The sequence below is a fragment of the Pongo pygmaeus genome, chromosome 17 (assembly GCF_028885625.2).
Source record: "Pongo pygmaeus isolate AG05252 chromosome 17, NHGRI_mPonPyg2-v2.0_pri, whole genome shotgun sequence".
Lineage (NCBI taxonomy): Eukaryota > Metazoa > Chordata > Mammalia > Primates > Hominidae > Pongo > Pongo pygmaeus.
The window spans coordinates 83,799,156-83,815,489 of NC_072390.2; the positions used below are offsets into that span (position 1 = coordinate 83,799,156).

At 33.9% G+C, this 16,334-nt stretch overlaps 1 protein-coding gene across 2 annotated transcripts in view; it reads right to left on the reverse strand.

Moving 5' to 3' along the window:
• Positions 1-3,832: 3,832 nt before the first annotated feature.
• TMX3 (thioredoxin related transmembrane protein 3) overlaps positions 3,833-16,334 on the reverse strand; it is a 41,028-nt gene continuing 28,526 nt past the window's right edge. The window contains exons 11-16 of one of the 2 annotated variants that reach the window (XM_054460443.2): positions 14,589-14,646; positions 14,351-14,404; positions 13,086-13,142; positions 11,141-11,270; positions 9,619-9,687; positions 3,833-7,342 (exon numbers count right to left, since the gene is read on the reverse strand). In XM_054460443.2, coding sequence (XP_054316418.2) covers positions 7,082-7,342; positions 9,619-9,687; positions 11,141-11,270; positions 13,086-13,142; positions 14,351-14,404; positions 14,589-14,646 — 629 coding nt within the window. In that variant the 3' untranslated portion in view covers positions 3,833-7,081. Of the gene's footprint in view, positions 7,343-9,618; positions 9,688-11,140; positions 11,271-13,085; positions 13,143-13,854; positions 13,973-14,350; positions 14,405-14,588; positions 14,647-16,334 lie in introns of those variants that run through there. The other variant, XR_010124195.1, reaches the window with a different exon arrangement.

Sequence of the window (16,334 nt, forward strand, 5' to 3'; positions counted from 1 at the left end):
TCTATCTCCAAATTTCCTCTTTATATAAGAACCAAAAAAGAACCTGAATAGCCAAGGCAATCCTAAGCGAAAGACCAAAGCTGGAGGAATCACATTACTTAACTTCAAACTGTACTACAAGACCACAGTGAACAAAGCAGCCTGGTACTGGTACAAAAACAGGCACATAGACCAATGAAACAGAATAGAGAACCCAGAAATAATGCTGCACATCTACAACTATCTGATATTAGGGCCCACCCTACTCCAGTGAAACTTCATCTTAACTAGTCACATCTGCAACAACCCTATTTCCAAATAAGGTCACAATCTGAGGTACCTGGGGTTAGGACATCAATGTATGAATTTTTGAGGGACACGATTCAAGCAGTAACATCAGCTATGGTAACGATGTTGGCAGTTACACTAAGGAATGTTTTGAGCAGAAAAATGACATAACCTGCCTTATATTGTGTATTAGTCCATTTTCACATTGCTATAAAGAACTACCTGAGACTGGGTAATTTTTGAAGAGAAGTGGTAATTTATGAAGAGACTCACAGTTCTACAGGCTATATAGGAAGCATATCTGAGGAAGTCTCAGGAAACTTATAATCATGGCATAAGGTGAAGGAGAAGGAAGCACCCTCTTCCCACGGTGGTCAGAGAGAGAGAGCAAAGGGGGAAGTGCCACACACTTTTAAACAACCAGATCTCATGAGAATTCACTCACTATCAAGACAACAGCAAGGGGGAAATCAGTCCCTGTCATCCAATCACCTCCCAACAGGCTTCACCTCCAACACTAGGGATTAAAATTCAACATGAGATTTGGGTGGGGACACAGAGCCAAGCCATATCATATTGTAAAAAAGATGACTTCGGCTCCTCTTTCAACAGTAGACTGCAGTCAGGCTATGACAGAAGCCTTTCCCAGGGTAAAGGGTAATGGTGACCTGAACCCAGATGCTAGTCTTGAAAGTCATGCAAAGTTTGGTTTCTGAATATATTTTAAAGATATAACTGATAGACATTTCTCCCAGATTAGATACATGGTGTTGAAGAAAGTAAGTCACAGACAGATCCTGGGTTTCTGGCCTGTAATCCCAGGACTTTGGGAGGCCTAGGTAGGTGGATCACGAGGTCAGGAGATCGAGACCATCCTGGCTAACATGGTGGTCTCTACTGAAAATACAAACAATTAGCCTGGCATGGTGGCACATGCCTGTAGTCCCAGCTACTCAGGAGGCTGAGGCAGGAGAATTGCTTGAACCTGGGAGGCGGAGGTTGCAGTGAGCCGAGAACATGATATTGCACTCCAGCCTTAGTGACAGAGCAAGACTCAATCTCAAAGGAAAAAAAAAAGAAAAGAAAAAAAAGATAAAATAATTTAACACAGATTTGTTACACAGATTATTTGTGTGTACAGCCTCATAATTTTAACTATTGTTTACTATGTTTTTGACTGCGTTTTCATAATTGGAAATAGAATTTCCAGTGGTCGCATCAAACAGATTCAGAAACTGGCATATCAACTTTAATAGAAGAAAACTATTTTTATATAAATTAGTAAATGAACATGGTCACTTATGAACAAAGACAATAATGCAAAGATTCATGTGAAAAATTTAGATGGGTGGAGAAATAATCTCAGTTTCTACTATAAATTCAGCTTCACTGGATTTTTTCATCCACCCAACCAGAACTCGACATATTAAAGTTGGCTAAAAACCTTTTTGGATTTTTTTGTTGTTAAAAGAGGAGACTGTCACACACATGGGCGTGGATGGTGGCTTTACTGCTTACATTTATGGACTCACAGGACCTCAGGCTTGAAACCAATACCAAGGAGTTTTCTAGCTTGAAAAACATTTTCACTGTGAGAACTCTGTGCCTCCAACAGCCCATTTTATCTCGAGATATTCTTTTTGTTGTTTCCTTACCTTGAACTGCATTCAATTTCCCTGTTACCTCCATCTATATATGTTTTGTCTTGGTTGCTAACTCTCTGAATCCCAGAGATTGATTATCAATGCTCTTGTGTTGAACAATAGACTGTGTAAGAAGAGAAACTTAAGAAAAACAGAAAAATGGAAAATTTCCAATTGAGCATTTTAAGTAAAAACTGAACAATTACAGTAGCTAAAAACTTTATGAAGACTGAAGCTATGACTGTTTTTTGCTGCTGTATATTCAATAGAATAAAAGACATTTGTTAAACGTTTGTTGAAATAATAAATCTGGGCAAAGCAGGAAGATTGCTTAAAGCCAGGAGTTTGAGACTCACTCCCCCTTACAAAAAATTTAAAGATTAGCTGAATGTGGTGGTGTGTGCCTATAGTCCTAGCTACTTGGGAGGCTGAAGCAGGAGGATCACTTGAGCCCAGGAGTTCTAGGCTGCAATGAGCTAGGATTGTGCCACTGCACTCCAGCCTGGGTGACACAGTGAGACCCTGCTTCTAAAAATTAATTAATTAATTAAAAAACAGAAAGAATAAATCACACAAAAAATTGCCACTTCTCACTAGTTATCATTTCAGTTTACCAGAGACGAGCTTAGAAAGTTGAGCACTTGACTACAGTAATGTATGCTAGCAGGAAAATCAGATAATTTTCCCATCTATATTCAATATTCATTATTCTAAATCTGTCTCACATTTATGTCTATCTATTCACATACATCAACCAACAATCTTACTGGTTTATATCTGCTTATGTTTATTCATTTTCACTAGAAGCACAAAAACCAGAGGATTTTTCCAAGACATCTGAGCCTAAATATTTGTAATTAATTTTTATGTCAAAGAAATTTTTTTTTCATTTCTATCCAAAATGTTAGAACTTAAATTGCAGAAAGTAGCCAAGCAAACTTAAACATATTAGAATTTCATATTCCTGATGACTTGGCTTTTCTCTGTGGTAAACAATGATACAAATTCTAAATCAAGTGAAAAATCAATTAAATCTAAAAAAAATTATAGTTAATACTTGAGCTGTTACTGTATTCCAGTCACTGTTCTAAATACACATCATGTGCAACTCATTTCTCTTCACAATCCAACGAGATAGGTGCCATCATCCTCCAATTAGACAACTCGGGAGCAGAATGGTTAAGTGGCTCACTCAACTTTACACAGGTAAATGACAGAAAGAGTTGAACCAGGGAGTGTGACACCAGAGCTTCCACACACACAGTGCAATACAGCCACACAACAGAGACGAGAACCTCCATCACACTCTTGTGAAATTTATAAACAGCGGAACGTGCTGTGCTTGGTTACTCCTATCAGAAGAGGCCCATCCTAACCAGCCAGTCTGCAAATTCACAGGTTTGTGGGTTCATGGTTTGGGCTGTTATTCCTGTGCCAGTCACTCTCGTTAAAAGATATGTCCTTGTTAATATATATAAAAGAAATTATTTTTAAAATTAACATTTGTATAAAGCCTTTTTTTCCTAATATACCTGATGCTATTTAAAACAAAATTTTTAAAAACTTGAGGTTTTAATTGTGGTTGTGTGGTGTCAAAGATAATTTAGCAGTTGACTTAAGGATTGATTCTTCTCAAAATAAACTATCAGATATGCTTTTGGAAAAAATACTGTACAATTATCAGGTTTGTCAAATACAAACTATATCAAACCTATGAACCTCAGGTTCTTTATTTGTAATATAGTAGAATTAGACTGCAATCTGATCTCTCTCATCTCTAAAATTCTATATTTCTATAATTACAATTTATAATTTTAATAAAAGTAAACACTTTCTGGAAGATATGGTCGCAGCTGTTGTTTTTGTACACAGAACTATTCATATTGCAAACAACCAGGATACACAGTAAAAATAAGAAACAATTGCAGGTTTTCAATTACTTTATTTTAGAAAAACAAAAGGTTTACAATTTGTGCCATAGGCAGAATATCATGAATTCAACAAGTTAGTAATGCAGACTTTCAAAAACCTCTATAGATTAGTCCAAAGTAGAAAATTATTTTTTGCCCACTCTTGGACTCAGACACATTCAGAAAAAATATATATTTATAAAAATAAAATGTCAAGCCTAATCCCACCAATTGATAGTCTTAATATCCCACACTGGTTTATTTGATCATTTAATGCATAAGGAGTGTTGAATGATTTTTCCCTGTCCTAATTCCATGTCGTATGAAGCAATGATGAAAATATCTGTCACTTTTTGCAACACCAAAATAAAAAGGTCCCAAAGCAAAATACACAAAAAAAGTCACTAACAATATCCACTAAACAAAAACAATACTGCCAATTTACCTACTCATATAGACCCTTCCTTCAATCCCCCAGATATTTGGCATTTTAATGTTATTTCTAAATCAGATACCAGGAAGCAACTATGTGAGAAAGAAAATGAAAATTCTAGGTCTAATACATGTTAAACAAGTTTCAAGTAATAGTAGCTGAGAAAAATATTGATGCACATAATGAAACAAAAAGAATTGCCAGATATAATGTGGTGCACAGGGTACTCGATAAAAACATGCACTTTGTCTCCCTGAAATGTCCTTAAATATTGTCTGAGCACCGAATTCTGCAAAAGCAAGGATCTAGAATTCTGAATTTTAGAAGTTATAAAGAGAATTTCACTGCAATTAAAAGAGAAGGCAAAAATTCCAACTTCCTGAAGGACCCCATTATTCATATAGAATCATGACAAAATTCATCATGGAATTAGAATGATACCTATGTTCTTCCACTAGATTCACTTATTAAGAGATCTGTCTTTATATGGAAGTAATTTTTCACGGAATGAAACTAACATTCATAGTAATATCTGATATCACATTGAAGGGAAATGCATACAAGCAAACAAATTTTAAAATCTGATTTGTGAATAGTCTGACAATGTAAATTAACATCTCCAAAAGTAGAGAAAAAAGCAAAATTTTAATACAAAAAGAAATAAAAATTATTCACTTACAAACCACCTACACATTTTGTTTTCCCAACAGACACACTTTAAAAGCACAAATAGAATATAAGTCAAACAGTACAAAGCTGTGAAAAGGGTAGCAGAGAACTGAGGCATTCATTTATAAAGAACATCACAGAATATAAAGGAAGATCACTGTATGTTTGCATTCACACTGAGCTTTACTCTTTTTTTCCTATTAAGGTCTTTCATTTACAGGTAATGATCAACAAGACAAAAATACGTAAATGACTAACTATAAATATGAAAAAATTCAATGACATTTTCTATAACTGTTTCCCCATGTCACTGACTGCTAAGTTTTCACTTCCTTACTAGGCTGAGTTTCAAATGAGGCATCCGTACTCATCTAAGCTTTTCACTACTGCAAAACAAGCTTGACTATTGGGAACATTAACATTTATCTTCCCAAGAATCACTCATTATTCTTTGGAGAAGAATCTACTTGTTAAATTAACAGCATTTATCTCTGGTTTCCACTTAATATCATTTCACTCTAGTAGTTCCTGAATTTTGGACTGCATATTTGTTTCATTTCCAAAAAAAAAGAAATATGGAGTGTCAAACACTAAGAATAGGTATTTAATTATTAAATACTAAAACAGTACATGGATAAAACAGTTACTAGTAATTCCTTAGTACTTAAGATACAAGTGTCCATACAGTCTTGATTAGTATGGCATTAGAAACAACAGAAGGCTGTCCTTGATGACTAAATCCCTAAACAACTTCAGTGTTGAGACCATGAATTACATATTTTTTGACCATGCATTACATATTTTTTAATAAATGTTCAATAAAATTCTTTATAGTGGAAAATTACTCAGTGAATAACCACTCAAATCATAGTTGCCTAATATAAATTCTAAACTTAGCTAAAATGAAGGACTCAAAAATAATTTATCTACAATAAACATACCAAACCATTACTTTAAAAAAAAAAGGGGCTTTTAGACATTGCTTTGGATAGAATTCCTGTATTAGTTTATAGAAGATGAGAGGCCACTTGATGAAATGGGTGACAGAACTAAGAAAATGGAGAAGGTAACTGGCTGATCTCTTTTTTTTACACTGGATGTGACTTGTCACTGGACATGCTAATGTCACTCATTACTCCTTATGAAACAGACACAGACAGGTCTACAGCATTACATAATAGATGTGTCAATAAACTTTGTGTGCCTGTAGGTACAAACATACATATTCTAGAGTATAAGTTACCATAAAGTTTACACACTATAAACATAAAAATATGATACATACTACTTTTCAAAAAGCAAAAGATTTTTATCAAAGGAAACGTTAGAAGAAATCTCAATATATAAACTAGAAATAAAATACTAGGCTGTTCTGGCTAAAGCAGAGTAGGATTAATAGAGACTCTTCCCAACCTACAATGACTGATGAAATACCTGCTAAGAGTATTCCAAGGAATGAGTTGAAACCTCTACTCTCAGTATATCCTGTTCATTTTGCGAAAGTCAATCACAAGACTTTTTTTCCCCATTATCTAGGCATATAAGAAAATTTTATGACAATGCAACTGAGTATAAAGTTAAAAAGTAACATTTCTTCTCCTTTAAAAATAACTAACAAAATAAAACCACTATGCTATATAAACCACATTATTTTTAACCTCATAATCTTAATTTGACACATGGAAAAAGTTATTAGTTCTCCTTAAAGTGCCTACATTTTAAAGACTTAATTTTGTCCGTATAAATCTTGTCCAAAATATATGAGGGAAACGGATGGCAGCAAGGGAGGCATTATTTTTCTATATCACACATGTATCTTCTACCTGACTGACCAATTTAAATATTCTGCCCAAGAATCTTAACTTTTTGTCACAGAATATTCAGATAGAGAAACATGCAAATAGAATTGTTCTGTTCTAATCACAAAGATCAGGTAAATTTTGATGGAGTGCTCTGTGTTTGTTTCAGAAAAACTGTTCATCTCTTTGCTCCAAACACTTCCCCATGTATGGAGGGACTACTTTAATCCATGCAGTTGATATCAGCAAAATACGAATAACATGTTCTTTTCTGTAAAGATCATGATTAAATGTCTAAACTCAATAAATAGACTCTTTAATAATTTGAAGTCCTATCAAATATTTTATAGTCAGCAAGTCTCAGTCTTTTTTCTTTTCTAATACATCCTTGGGTTCCTGCACTGTAGGCACTACAGATCCTCCACTGCTGGGCTCCTGCTGTTCTTTGCTCTCTTCTATCTGTTCTTGGTTTTCATTTTCACTTTTAGACACTTCATATCGTTCTTCTATATAACCTCCATCTGTGTCAGCTGTGTAGATTCCATAACACATGATACTGATGACACCCAGTGGCAGGCCAAAGAGAAAGCAGCCCATCAGTGGTGAGCTCTTGAATATAGACTGTGGAAAGAGAATTAAAACTCAGTTCCCTTCATATGTAATTCTGATATACAAAGCATGAAATGAACTTGAAACCACTACAGATTTCTCTTGTTGCTATTCAACTTGTTTTTAGTTCCAATGAATCAAAGTCAATTATTTCAGCAGTAACTACCATGTTAAAGACACTGTTAAGAGATATAATTTCTATACGCACATACATAAGCATGTGTGTGTAGAACCAGCTATTAGCAACAGAAAAAGGCATCAACTATTCCATAGCCTTTCCTAAAGACACTGATTTTTCTCACATTAACCACAAAGGTCTCTTTAAGATGCTTACTATGTGCGCCCAGCAGCTTTAGAGTTGTTTCCTGAACTACAGGAATCTGCTTATGGAGAAGGCTGGGTTATTTACCACAAAAGAAGGTACACACGTATTCTTTTCACATGACATTTTTAATATTTTTTACTTATCTGGTTAGTAGTAAAACTTCATTGACTTACTAATTTCCCTCAATTTACATACTGTCTTCATAGCTCCCAGAAAAGTAAAAGTAATTTTAATGAATAGGGTTTTCAACTAGAATATACTGCATGACTTGCAATAACTCTTGAGAACACAGACAAGTTCAGAGAAGAAAAAGATCACTTTGGATTGAGATAATAAAAGAAAGTTTCACAGAATAAAGGTGTGTTTTAGGCATGAATTTAAGGATGAGTGAGAAGGAGGCAGGATATGGGACAAGTGAGCACCAGGCAATTTGCACTAGCAAAAGCTAATATTCAAAAACCAACGAGGAAAATACTTTAGATGGACAGAGTATTCTGATGTACACCCCTGGAAAAGGGAAGGAAAGTGGTCAAAATCGATTATTTTCGTCATACTAATTGTGTAGTGGAATACAACATAGATTGGAGACTGGGCTAGGGGAAGTATGGAAACCAGGTGGAAGAGCAGCAGCTAGACAGAATGTGATGAGGACCTAATCCACGCTCGTGGCAACAGGAAAATAAAGCAAACTGAACAATACTATGCAAGGAAAAAAACAAAGATTCCCAGAATTTACTTCTAACCAATAAATGTTAGCTATACTTTTATGATTGCTTTGGGCCACAATGAATGAAAATGCCCATGTAACAGCTCAAGAAGGACAACAGGAACTACGTTCAGGGCTCAAACAAATTTAGGAATTCCTCTGTTGTCAAGTTGACTGACAGTTAAAGCTGGGAGACGGAGAACAATTTCGTAAGAGTTTCAAGCAAGAAGGTTCAGATCCAAGGACTGCAAAGGGGAAAGGGAGGAAAGGGATGCTGAAAAACACTGACTGGAGAGATGGGGCAGGAGCAGGGGAGTAGTGATACTCACAGCAGCACGGAAAGGAGAATCTCAAGGAAAGGATGCTTCAAAGAAATCCAGGGGAAATACAACAACAGATCTAATTAGTTTGATAGAGTGAGCATTAGTTTGATAGAGTGAAAGGAAGAGGAAATTAGAATAGCAGAAATAATCAGGTGAGAGGTGACAGTGAAGAAAGTCAAGGAAATATATTTAGAAAGCATAATTATAAAAACAAGAGATACGGGTAATTAGGGGCAGACATGTCAATTCATCTACCACTGTTGATATTCTACTTACATATAACAACTGTGAATAAACACTGGGACAAACAAATGAAAGTAAACAGTGTTAGAAAGGATTTGATCCATCACATTTTAATTCCACATTTAAAGTGTTCTATAACAAGAATAAAAGAAAAAAAAAGCAAAGAGAGAAAAAGGGAAGAAGGAAAAACATCTGTAAATGATCTTAATTATTTACCAACTAGGGAAAAGTACAGAATTAATAGGGATGTTTAAAATTTTAAGATCTAAAATTTTGACTCCTGCAAAATAAAAAGTGACTTCCCAGCACACATCATTTTCTTTAACAAAAATGTCCAATTTACAGAAGACAGCACATAATGGAACTAAAAATTTCATATTATCTGCACTTTCAACAAAGCATAGAAATTACTAAGTAAAAACTTTACATGGCAGATTACAGAAATAAAATCTTTTAAATTATACTATCAAGTTAATTGATTCTGAATTTTAGTTTTACTCATCAATCATATAAACAATTAGAAACAATTTCCACCTGATGAATATATTTTCTTAAATACTGACTAGTCATATTCTGCAAATTAAAAAGACATATTTTTACCTTATCTTTTCAAATTCAGATTTCTAACACAGCTAGACATAAAGAACCTATATCTTCTTCATTGTCAATGACATAAACTGTCACAACTTACCACAATAGTAGATTTGGCATCAAATACTATTCTTTTCAATCTCTGCAAAATGCTATCACCTCCTTGGGCCTTCAAAAAAGGAAAAGAAAAATAAATTATTTAAGTACTATTACTTCATTTATTTGGTGTTACATAACCTTACAATTGCAGGCCAAATGGTTGACTCCAAAATATTACATAATCACCTGAAAAGGCCATGTGGTAAACATTTACTGTGTTGTTTTTTGTCTGTGTCATGTCCAGTATTCCTCCTGCCTGCTTGTGTTAATTCACCCTGATTCTACTCTAAAAAATTCTTCCTCCTCTATTCATAACCCACATAGCTTGGCTATAGCTGACCCACCCCTGAGTACAGCCTAACCCGCTTTTAAGTTTAGCTGGGACCGCAAAACCAGAGCTGCTGCAGGATACCTTTGCTACTGTGCAGGGAGAGGCTCCCTGAGGATGAAAGTGCTGAAGGCACGAGAGTGAAAAATTCCTGATGAAAATCAATCAAATCCTGTAGTCGGCCATACCTGCAATCTGGCTCATTTTTTTAAATTTCCAAGCTCTATGAGACAATAAAATCTGTTGTTAAATGGTCTGAGTTGCATTCCACTAACTTAAAAATAGAAGGCTGATTTATATTTATATAGGTGAGTTTCATTTCAATAAATTATTTTCAAAAATATTCTTAACTATTTGATTGTTTTTCAAACTTCTTCACCTTGACCGAAAATAGTTATCTTTGTTACTCTGTGAGCAAATTTTAAATAAACTTTGTGTAAAACTGAAACAACTCTCAAAAATTAGTAATTATATTTCACAAAAGCAATGAAGGCGCTTTCTTTTAAATTTTATTCTAGTCTATCGAATTAAGATGTATGCTGGTCACAACCTGATTGTGACTTGCAGTGGTGTCATGACTTTCTAATATAGGTTGCAATTCACAGTTTGAAAAACACTGCAGTTAAAATTTATAGGAAAAAAATAGAAAATTAAGACTATTCACTTATTTCTGAGAAATATTTTATAGGATTAAGTCTAGAACTCTCCACGGGGGCTTTTACTCTCAATAAATTTTCTCATTTCTTGAGAAATTGTCATCTTATTTGCAGATTTTCTTAGAAAACCAATCCTAACAACTTAATCAAATTGTACTTTTGGACCTAGAAACATACTAAGAGACAGGCAAGTTCACTTATTAAGATTACCCCACACAATGCAGACCTCATAGCATCCCTAAGCCTCAACCTTAGCCAACAGCACCTCCCCATCACCATGACAACCAAAAATACCCTCCATATAACCCCTAAAAGGACATTTCCATCTTTTAGCAACCTCTGCCATAGAAGAACCTTCTGTATCTGGGAGAATGTAACTCTACTCTGCCTATAGTTGGACAGAAGCAATGTATGGAGGTCCAGCCCTCTACTCCGGGTGATGGTCAACTATTCTTTTCAGAATCAGAAGTAAAGAAATGAACTAGTTTCTCCTCTACCCCCTGTCCATCATCTCTTTGAAACAGAAGTGAACAACTTACTTCTACTGTGCCATCCAAAATGTTATTAATAAACTGGACCATGTCTTCAACATTTTTAATCTGTCTATCTAGCAAGAAATATTGTTGGTTTGAAGTATTCAGTACAACTACAGTTGGGACTGTCAATTCACTGAAAATATAAAAACAAATCAAAATATACATTAAACACAGCAATAACAAGTATTCTGATATTCATTTATATCTCAGTAGCTATAATTATAGAAGCTATTTAATAAATTTGTGCATATTTTATGGTAGAAAATGATCAAATAGACCTAGTATTTACGTGTATTTTATGCATTCATGACATACCTTTTTAATGTTTTTGATATTTCTAGGATATGCAATTTATCTTTAAGTCTTTTCAAATTATCAAAAATCTCAAAAAAATTTTATAATGTATGTATTAAAAAAATCCCTATGGGTGGATCTGCACAATTCAAACTTATGTTGTTCAAGGGTCAACAGTCCCTTTAATAATTGTATAGATACTTTTTCTTTCTCTTGATTCTTCATTATATCCTACATCTGGTACTTCAATCTTTGGCAAATCCTCTTAAGTTCTTACTGAAATGAGACGGATAATAAATGAAGTAAGGTGATGCTACATTTCAGGACTTTAGCTGAAAATGATGAATGTTACTTCAGATTTGTTAAGGTCACTCCCTTCCTCGCTCAGTGTTCTTACTTAGAAAATAGAAGACACCAAAATAACCTAATATATTGCAATAACGAATGAAGGCATTTGCTACATCTATGATACTAAGCAAAGCTAGAGAAAACCAAAGCACAACATCATGTTGTTGAACTTCCACTGGGCCCTCAATGCGGCTAAGAGTTAGTGTGTCTCTAGTGAGATCTCCCTATCTTCATTTAGAGGCTAGCTTATTTCTCTAGCACTCTCCTAAGCCCAGTTTTCCTACTACCTGTCATACTTGCTATTATGTTCTGCCTGAAATACTATCCCTGTGTTCTTCATTCAGCTAACTTCTCACTCTTTAGACCTTTTCTTAATTATTGCCTCTTCCAGAAAATGTTTCCTGAGCCCTTCCACTTTAGCGAGCACTGGGTGCAGGTGGGGGGGTGGGGGAGGCGAGGATGGGAAAGTATCTCTATCCGAGCCCTGTCCTACATAGATCTTTTCATACAGTTCTGTAATTAACATCTGTGGTCTTATCCAGTGGACTATAAGCATTTAAAGACAGGGACTCTATTCATTTTTCCATCAACAGTGTCTAATATAGTGTACAACATACAGTAAATACTCACTAAATGTTCACTGAATAGAGTGGCTTCTTGTTTCAAATTTATTAATTCAGTACAGAGTTTGGTAAATGTTTTCTAATATGAGTCTTGTGAAGTGGCAAATTAAATCTTTACATCATAATTTTAGATAAAAATTATTTTAAAACTGCATATTTTCCTACAAATTTAGTCTACTCAAATAAATTCTAGAACAATTCATTTTTGAATGCTAAACATTTTCTATGTAAAATAGTCTTTATATAATTTTAAACAGATAAAAATTTTAAAATTGAATATTTTTTTACAAAGTTAGTCTATTCAATTCTAGAACAATTAGTTTTTGAATGCTAAACATATCTATTTAATAGTTATATTGCCCTTTAAAACTGAACTTCTCAAGGTATGTACTAAGCAGAAGCTATGAAATTTACACGTTTTGGAATCATGGCTTTTCAAAATACTGGAAAACATTAAATCAGGAGATAATTTTTTTTTTTTTTACTACAGACCAATATTAAAGTCAGTAAGTTCCAAATACAGAATTTGAAAACTAAAGTAAAATATTTAATGGGAGAATATCTGCATCTGAATATGTCAACTGTTTGCTATTTTTCAGCTATTTAATCCTTCTACCTGTATCTCAGAAACAAATTTAAAAATTAATAGATTTGATAGCAAAATCATTCAGCACTTTACTTACTCCATCAGCAAGGTATTTATGTAGTCATTTCCATCCATATGGCCAAACTGAAAATCCCTAACCACCAACAATCAAAAATAAATAAATAAATAAAAGGAGAGGGGGTGGGGAGAGAAAGAGAGAAAGCTCATTAAATATCAAAAAAGTAAATAAAACAATGAACTTAAATTTAGGCCTCAGTAAGCCCAGAAATTGTAAACATTTCACATGTAAATCATACACAATAAATACTGCTAAGAGTGTAAATTCTACTGGCTTCTGAGATACAAATACACGAGTAAAGGAAATTCTAAGATATTTCTACTTGGTTTATGCATATTTAAAATTCAGGGAAATATAAGCTATTCTACCTGAAATACGTTTAAGAAAAACTACCTACTTTCTCTAAAAAAAGGACTAATCAGAAGACGCTACATACTATGTAAGAAAACTACACAATGATCCATCATTAGAAGATTCAGAATAGGAAAGAAATAATAATTCAATAATAAAATACATTTATATTGACTTTTTTTTATGATAGCAACAATGATTCAGCATAAAGTAAAAATATATGTATTTCTGATGCCATTTTTTATTCAGTTATTCTTTTGAGTTTCTGTTAGAATAATTATCTGCCTATCTCTGACTTCTGATCGGTCATTTATGTCCAATTATAAGTACATGTGCATATTTTATTTACATAAATTGCATCTCAAATCCTATCAAGAAGCAGGTATGATACAAATTATAGATCAAAGTGTTTCTTTTTTTAACTTGCAGGACATACCATCAATGAATTTCAAGATCCAGACAATTCATGCTAAAATGCAATGTGCTATACAGTAGTCCCCCCTTATCCATAGATTCACTTTCTGTGGTTTCAGCTCCCCATGGTCAACCATGGTCTGAAAATATTAAATGAAAAATTCCAGAAATAAACATATACATAATTTTTATTATAGTGTATTGTTATAATTGTTCTATTTTATTATTAATTACTGTTGTTGATCTCTTACTATACCTAATGTATAAATTAAACTTTATCATAAGTATGTAGGTACAGACAAAATTATAGTATATGCAGCATTCCATTCTATGAAAAGTTTCAGTCATCCACTGGGGGTCTTGGAATGTATCTCCTGTGGATAAGCGAGGATTACTGTTATTTAACTTCATTTCTTTGATTCACCTCTAAAAGCATGAATACTACTAAGTTTGCTTTACTAAATTACAAAATGGTATTAAACAAAAATAAAGGAATCTCTCAGAATATAAGCACCTACCTATGGAAGAGGTCTCTGTAATCTCTTGCAACTTCCTGAATAATTGACTTCAATCTGTAGAAGAACAAACATATGAATAGTTCATCTCTGCACTTGAAAAATATAATTTTTCAATGATAGTATCTGCTGTCTTACATCTAATTGCTGCAGGAAAAGTAAGACATTATATCAAATCTATCTAAAGCCATGTAGTCTGAAATGAACATCTGAAGCTTAAAACTGTATCAAGGCATTATACCTGGTATGTTCAACTGATGTATTTTTCTCATCAATAACTGCAAGAGCCACAAGCTTTCCTGAAATAAAGAATGACACATCTGAATTCAATCGCCCTTATTACACAAACTGTTCAATTATCACTTTAGTTCTGAGTAGGAAATTAGTAAAGTATTTCTAGAATTTAATTCCAATCACCCTATACGTTATATCAAACTAAATCAACACATTATGGTATATGTTTGTAGAATGAATCAGTGAATTAGTCAACTCCAGGTGACAAATTCCCTTCCATGTCCCACCCCAAAATATAAATAAGAGTAAATATGTAATAATTTATACACTTAAATAATATTTTTTATACCAACTTACAAGCTTGAATTGTATTTTTTCCTTACACCCTACAAACTGACAAAGATAACTATTTTTTCAAAGGCTAAAAGCATAGGAAATAAGCTGATTAAAAACAAGTTTGCTAAGAATTACTGTAGCTCTAAAACAATGGTCTAGAAGAATAAGAAAATGATTTTTACGTGGCCGTTGACTTTGGTATCCTGGTTCAGTACTTGCCAGTTATAATATGCAGAATTAAACTGACTCACATTTACTCAATCCTAAATACAACATAAAGCATATGTATCCTGATATCTTCTAGGAAGCCAGCATGATGTAATAACCAGAAGAGTGGTGTTAGAATCAGAAAACCAAACACTGCTATCCAGCAGTGTCTATCATGTTCTAGGCACCATACCAAGCCGCAGGGAACAGGAAAGTGCCTCAGTAAACTTCAACTTATTTCCAAAAACTAATATATATTTCATAGAGTTACTGGGAGAGTTAAGTCTAAGATTAGATGCACAGAAATATGGGGATAAACCTGGCTCAGAGCAGGTACATACATGTAGGATTAAATCCATAATCTTTTAGTATTATCCCTGCATTTTAATGCTGCTTCTAATTCCATACTGCTTAAACACCTGTCTAAATTCTACACAATCTTCAGTCTTCTAACTCTCTGATGAAAACAGTTCACAATGACATCTACCTTCTTGAAATATCTCATTTGCTATTCTTTTTTTGTATTATATGGTTCTTTAATTTTCAAATGGTTCGTGAGTTTTTTTCAAAATGTCTACAACATGCAGAGCATTCTCCCATAGACCAACAGGGTTCTGAGAAACACAGACACAGTTTCTCACATTTATTAATTCAACAATTATTGAGTGTCAAATAATGTACCACACACCGGGCTGGTTCCGAGGACATGGTGATGAGCAAACACAGACAACGCTCTGTGCTTGTGAAAGCACAACACAATAGAACTTGTAGACATTTTCATCCAATGTCCCATTAAAAATAAGAATATGCTGCTATAAAAAAATTACAGCATAAATTAATGTAGTTTGATGAGGTCAGTGAAGATTTTCCTAAGGAAGCAGTATTTGGTCTGAGTTTGATGGATGAATATGAATTAACTGCGTATTTCCAAGCAAAGAAAAAAGTATGTAAAAACGTGCTTTGATGCAATTGGCATAGCCTTTTCAAGAAACTGGTTATCAAGCAAACTTGGGTAAAAATGATAAAATAATAGTAATAACAATAAAAGAAACTAAAAGGTTAGTGTGGCTCGAGAAGGAAGAGCGTGGGGAGAGCTAGAGTGAAATGACGCTGAAGATGTAGGCAAGAGTTAGAACTTCTGAGAAAGACACGAGGTGTCTGAAGCCGCACAGCATCAGGAGGCTGCTATGGTGCTAGCATAAGGGGACAG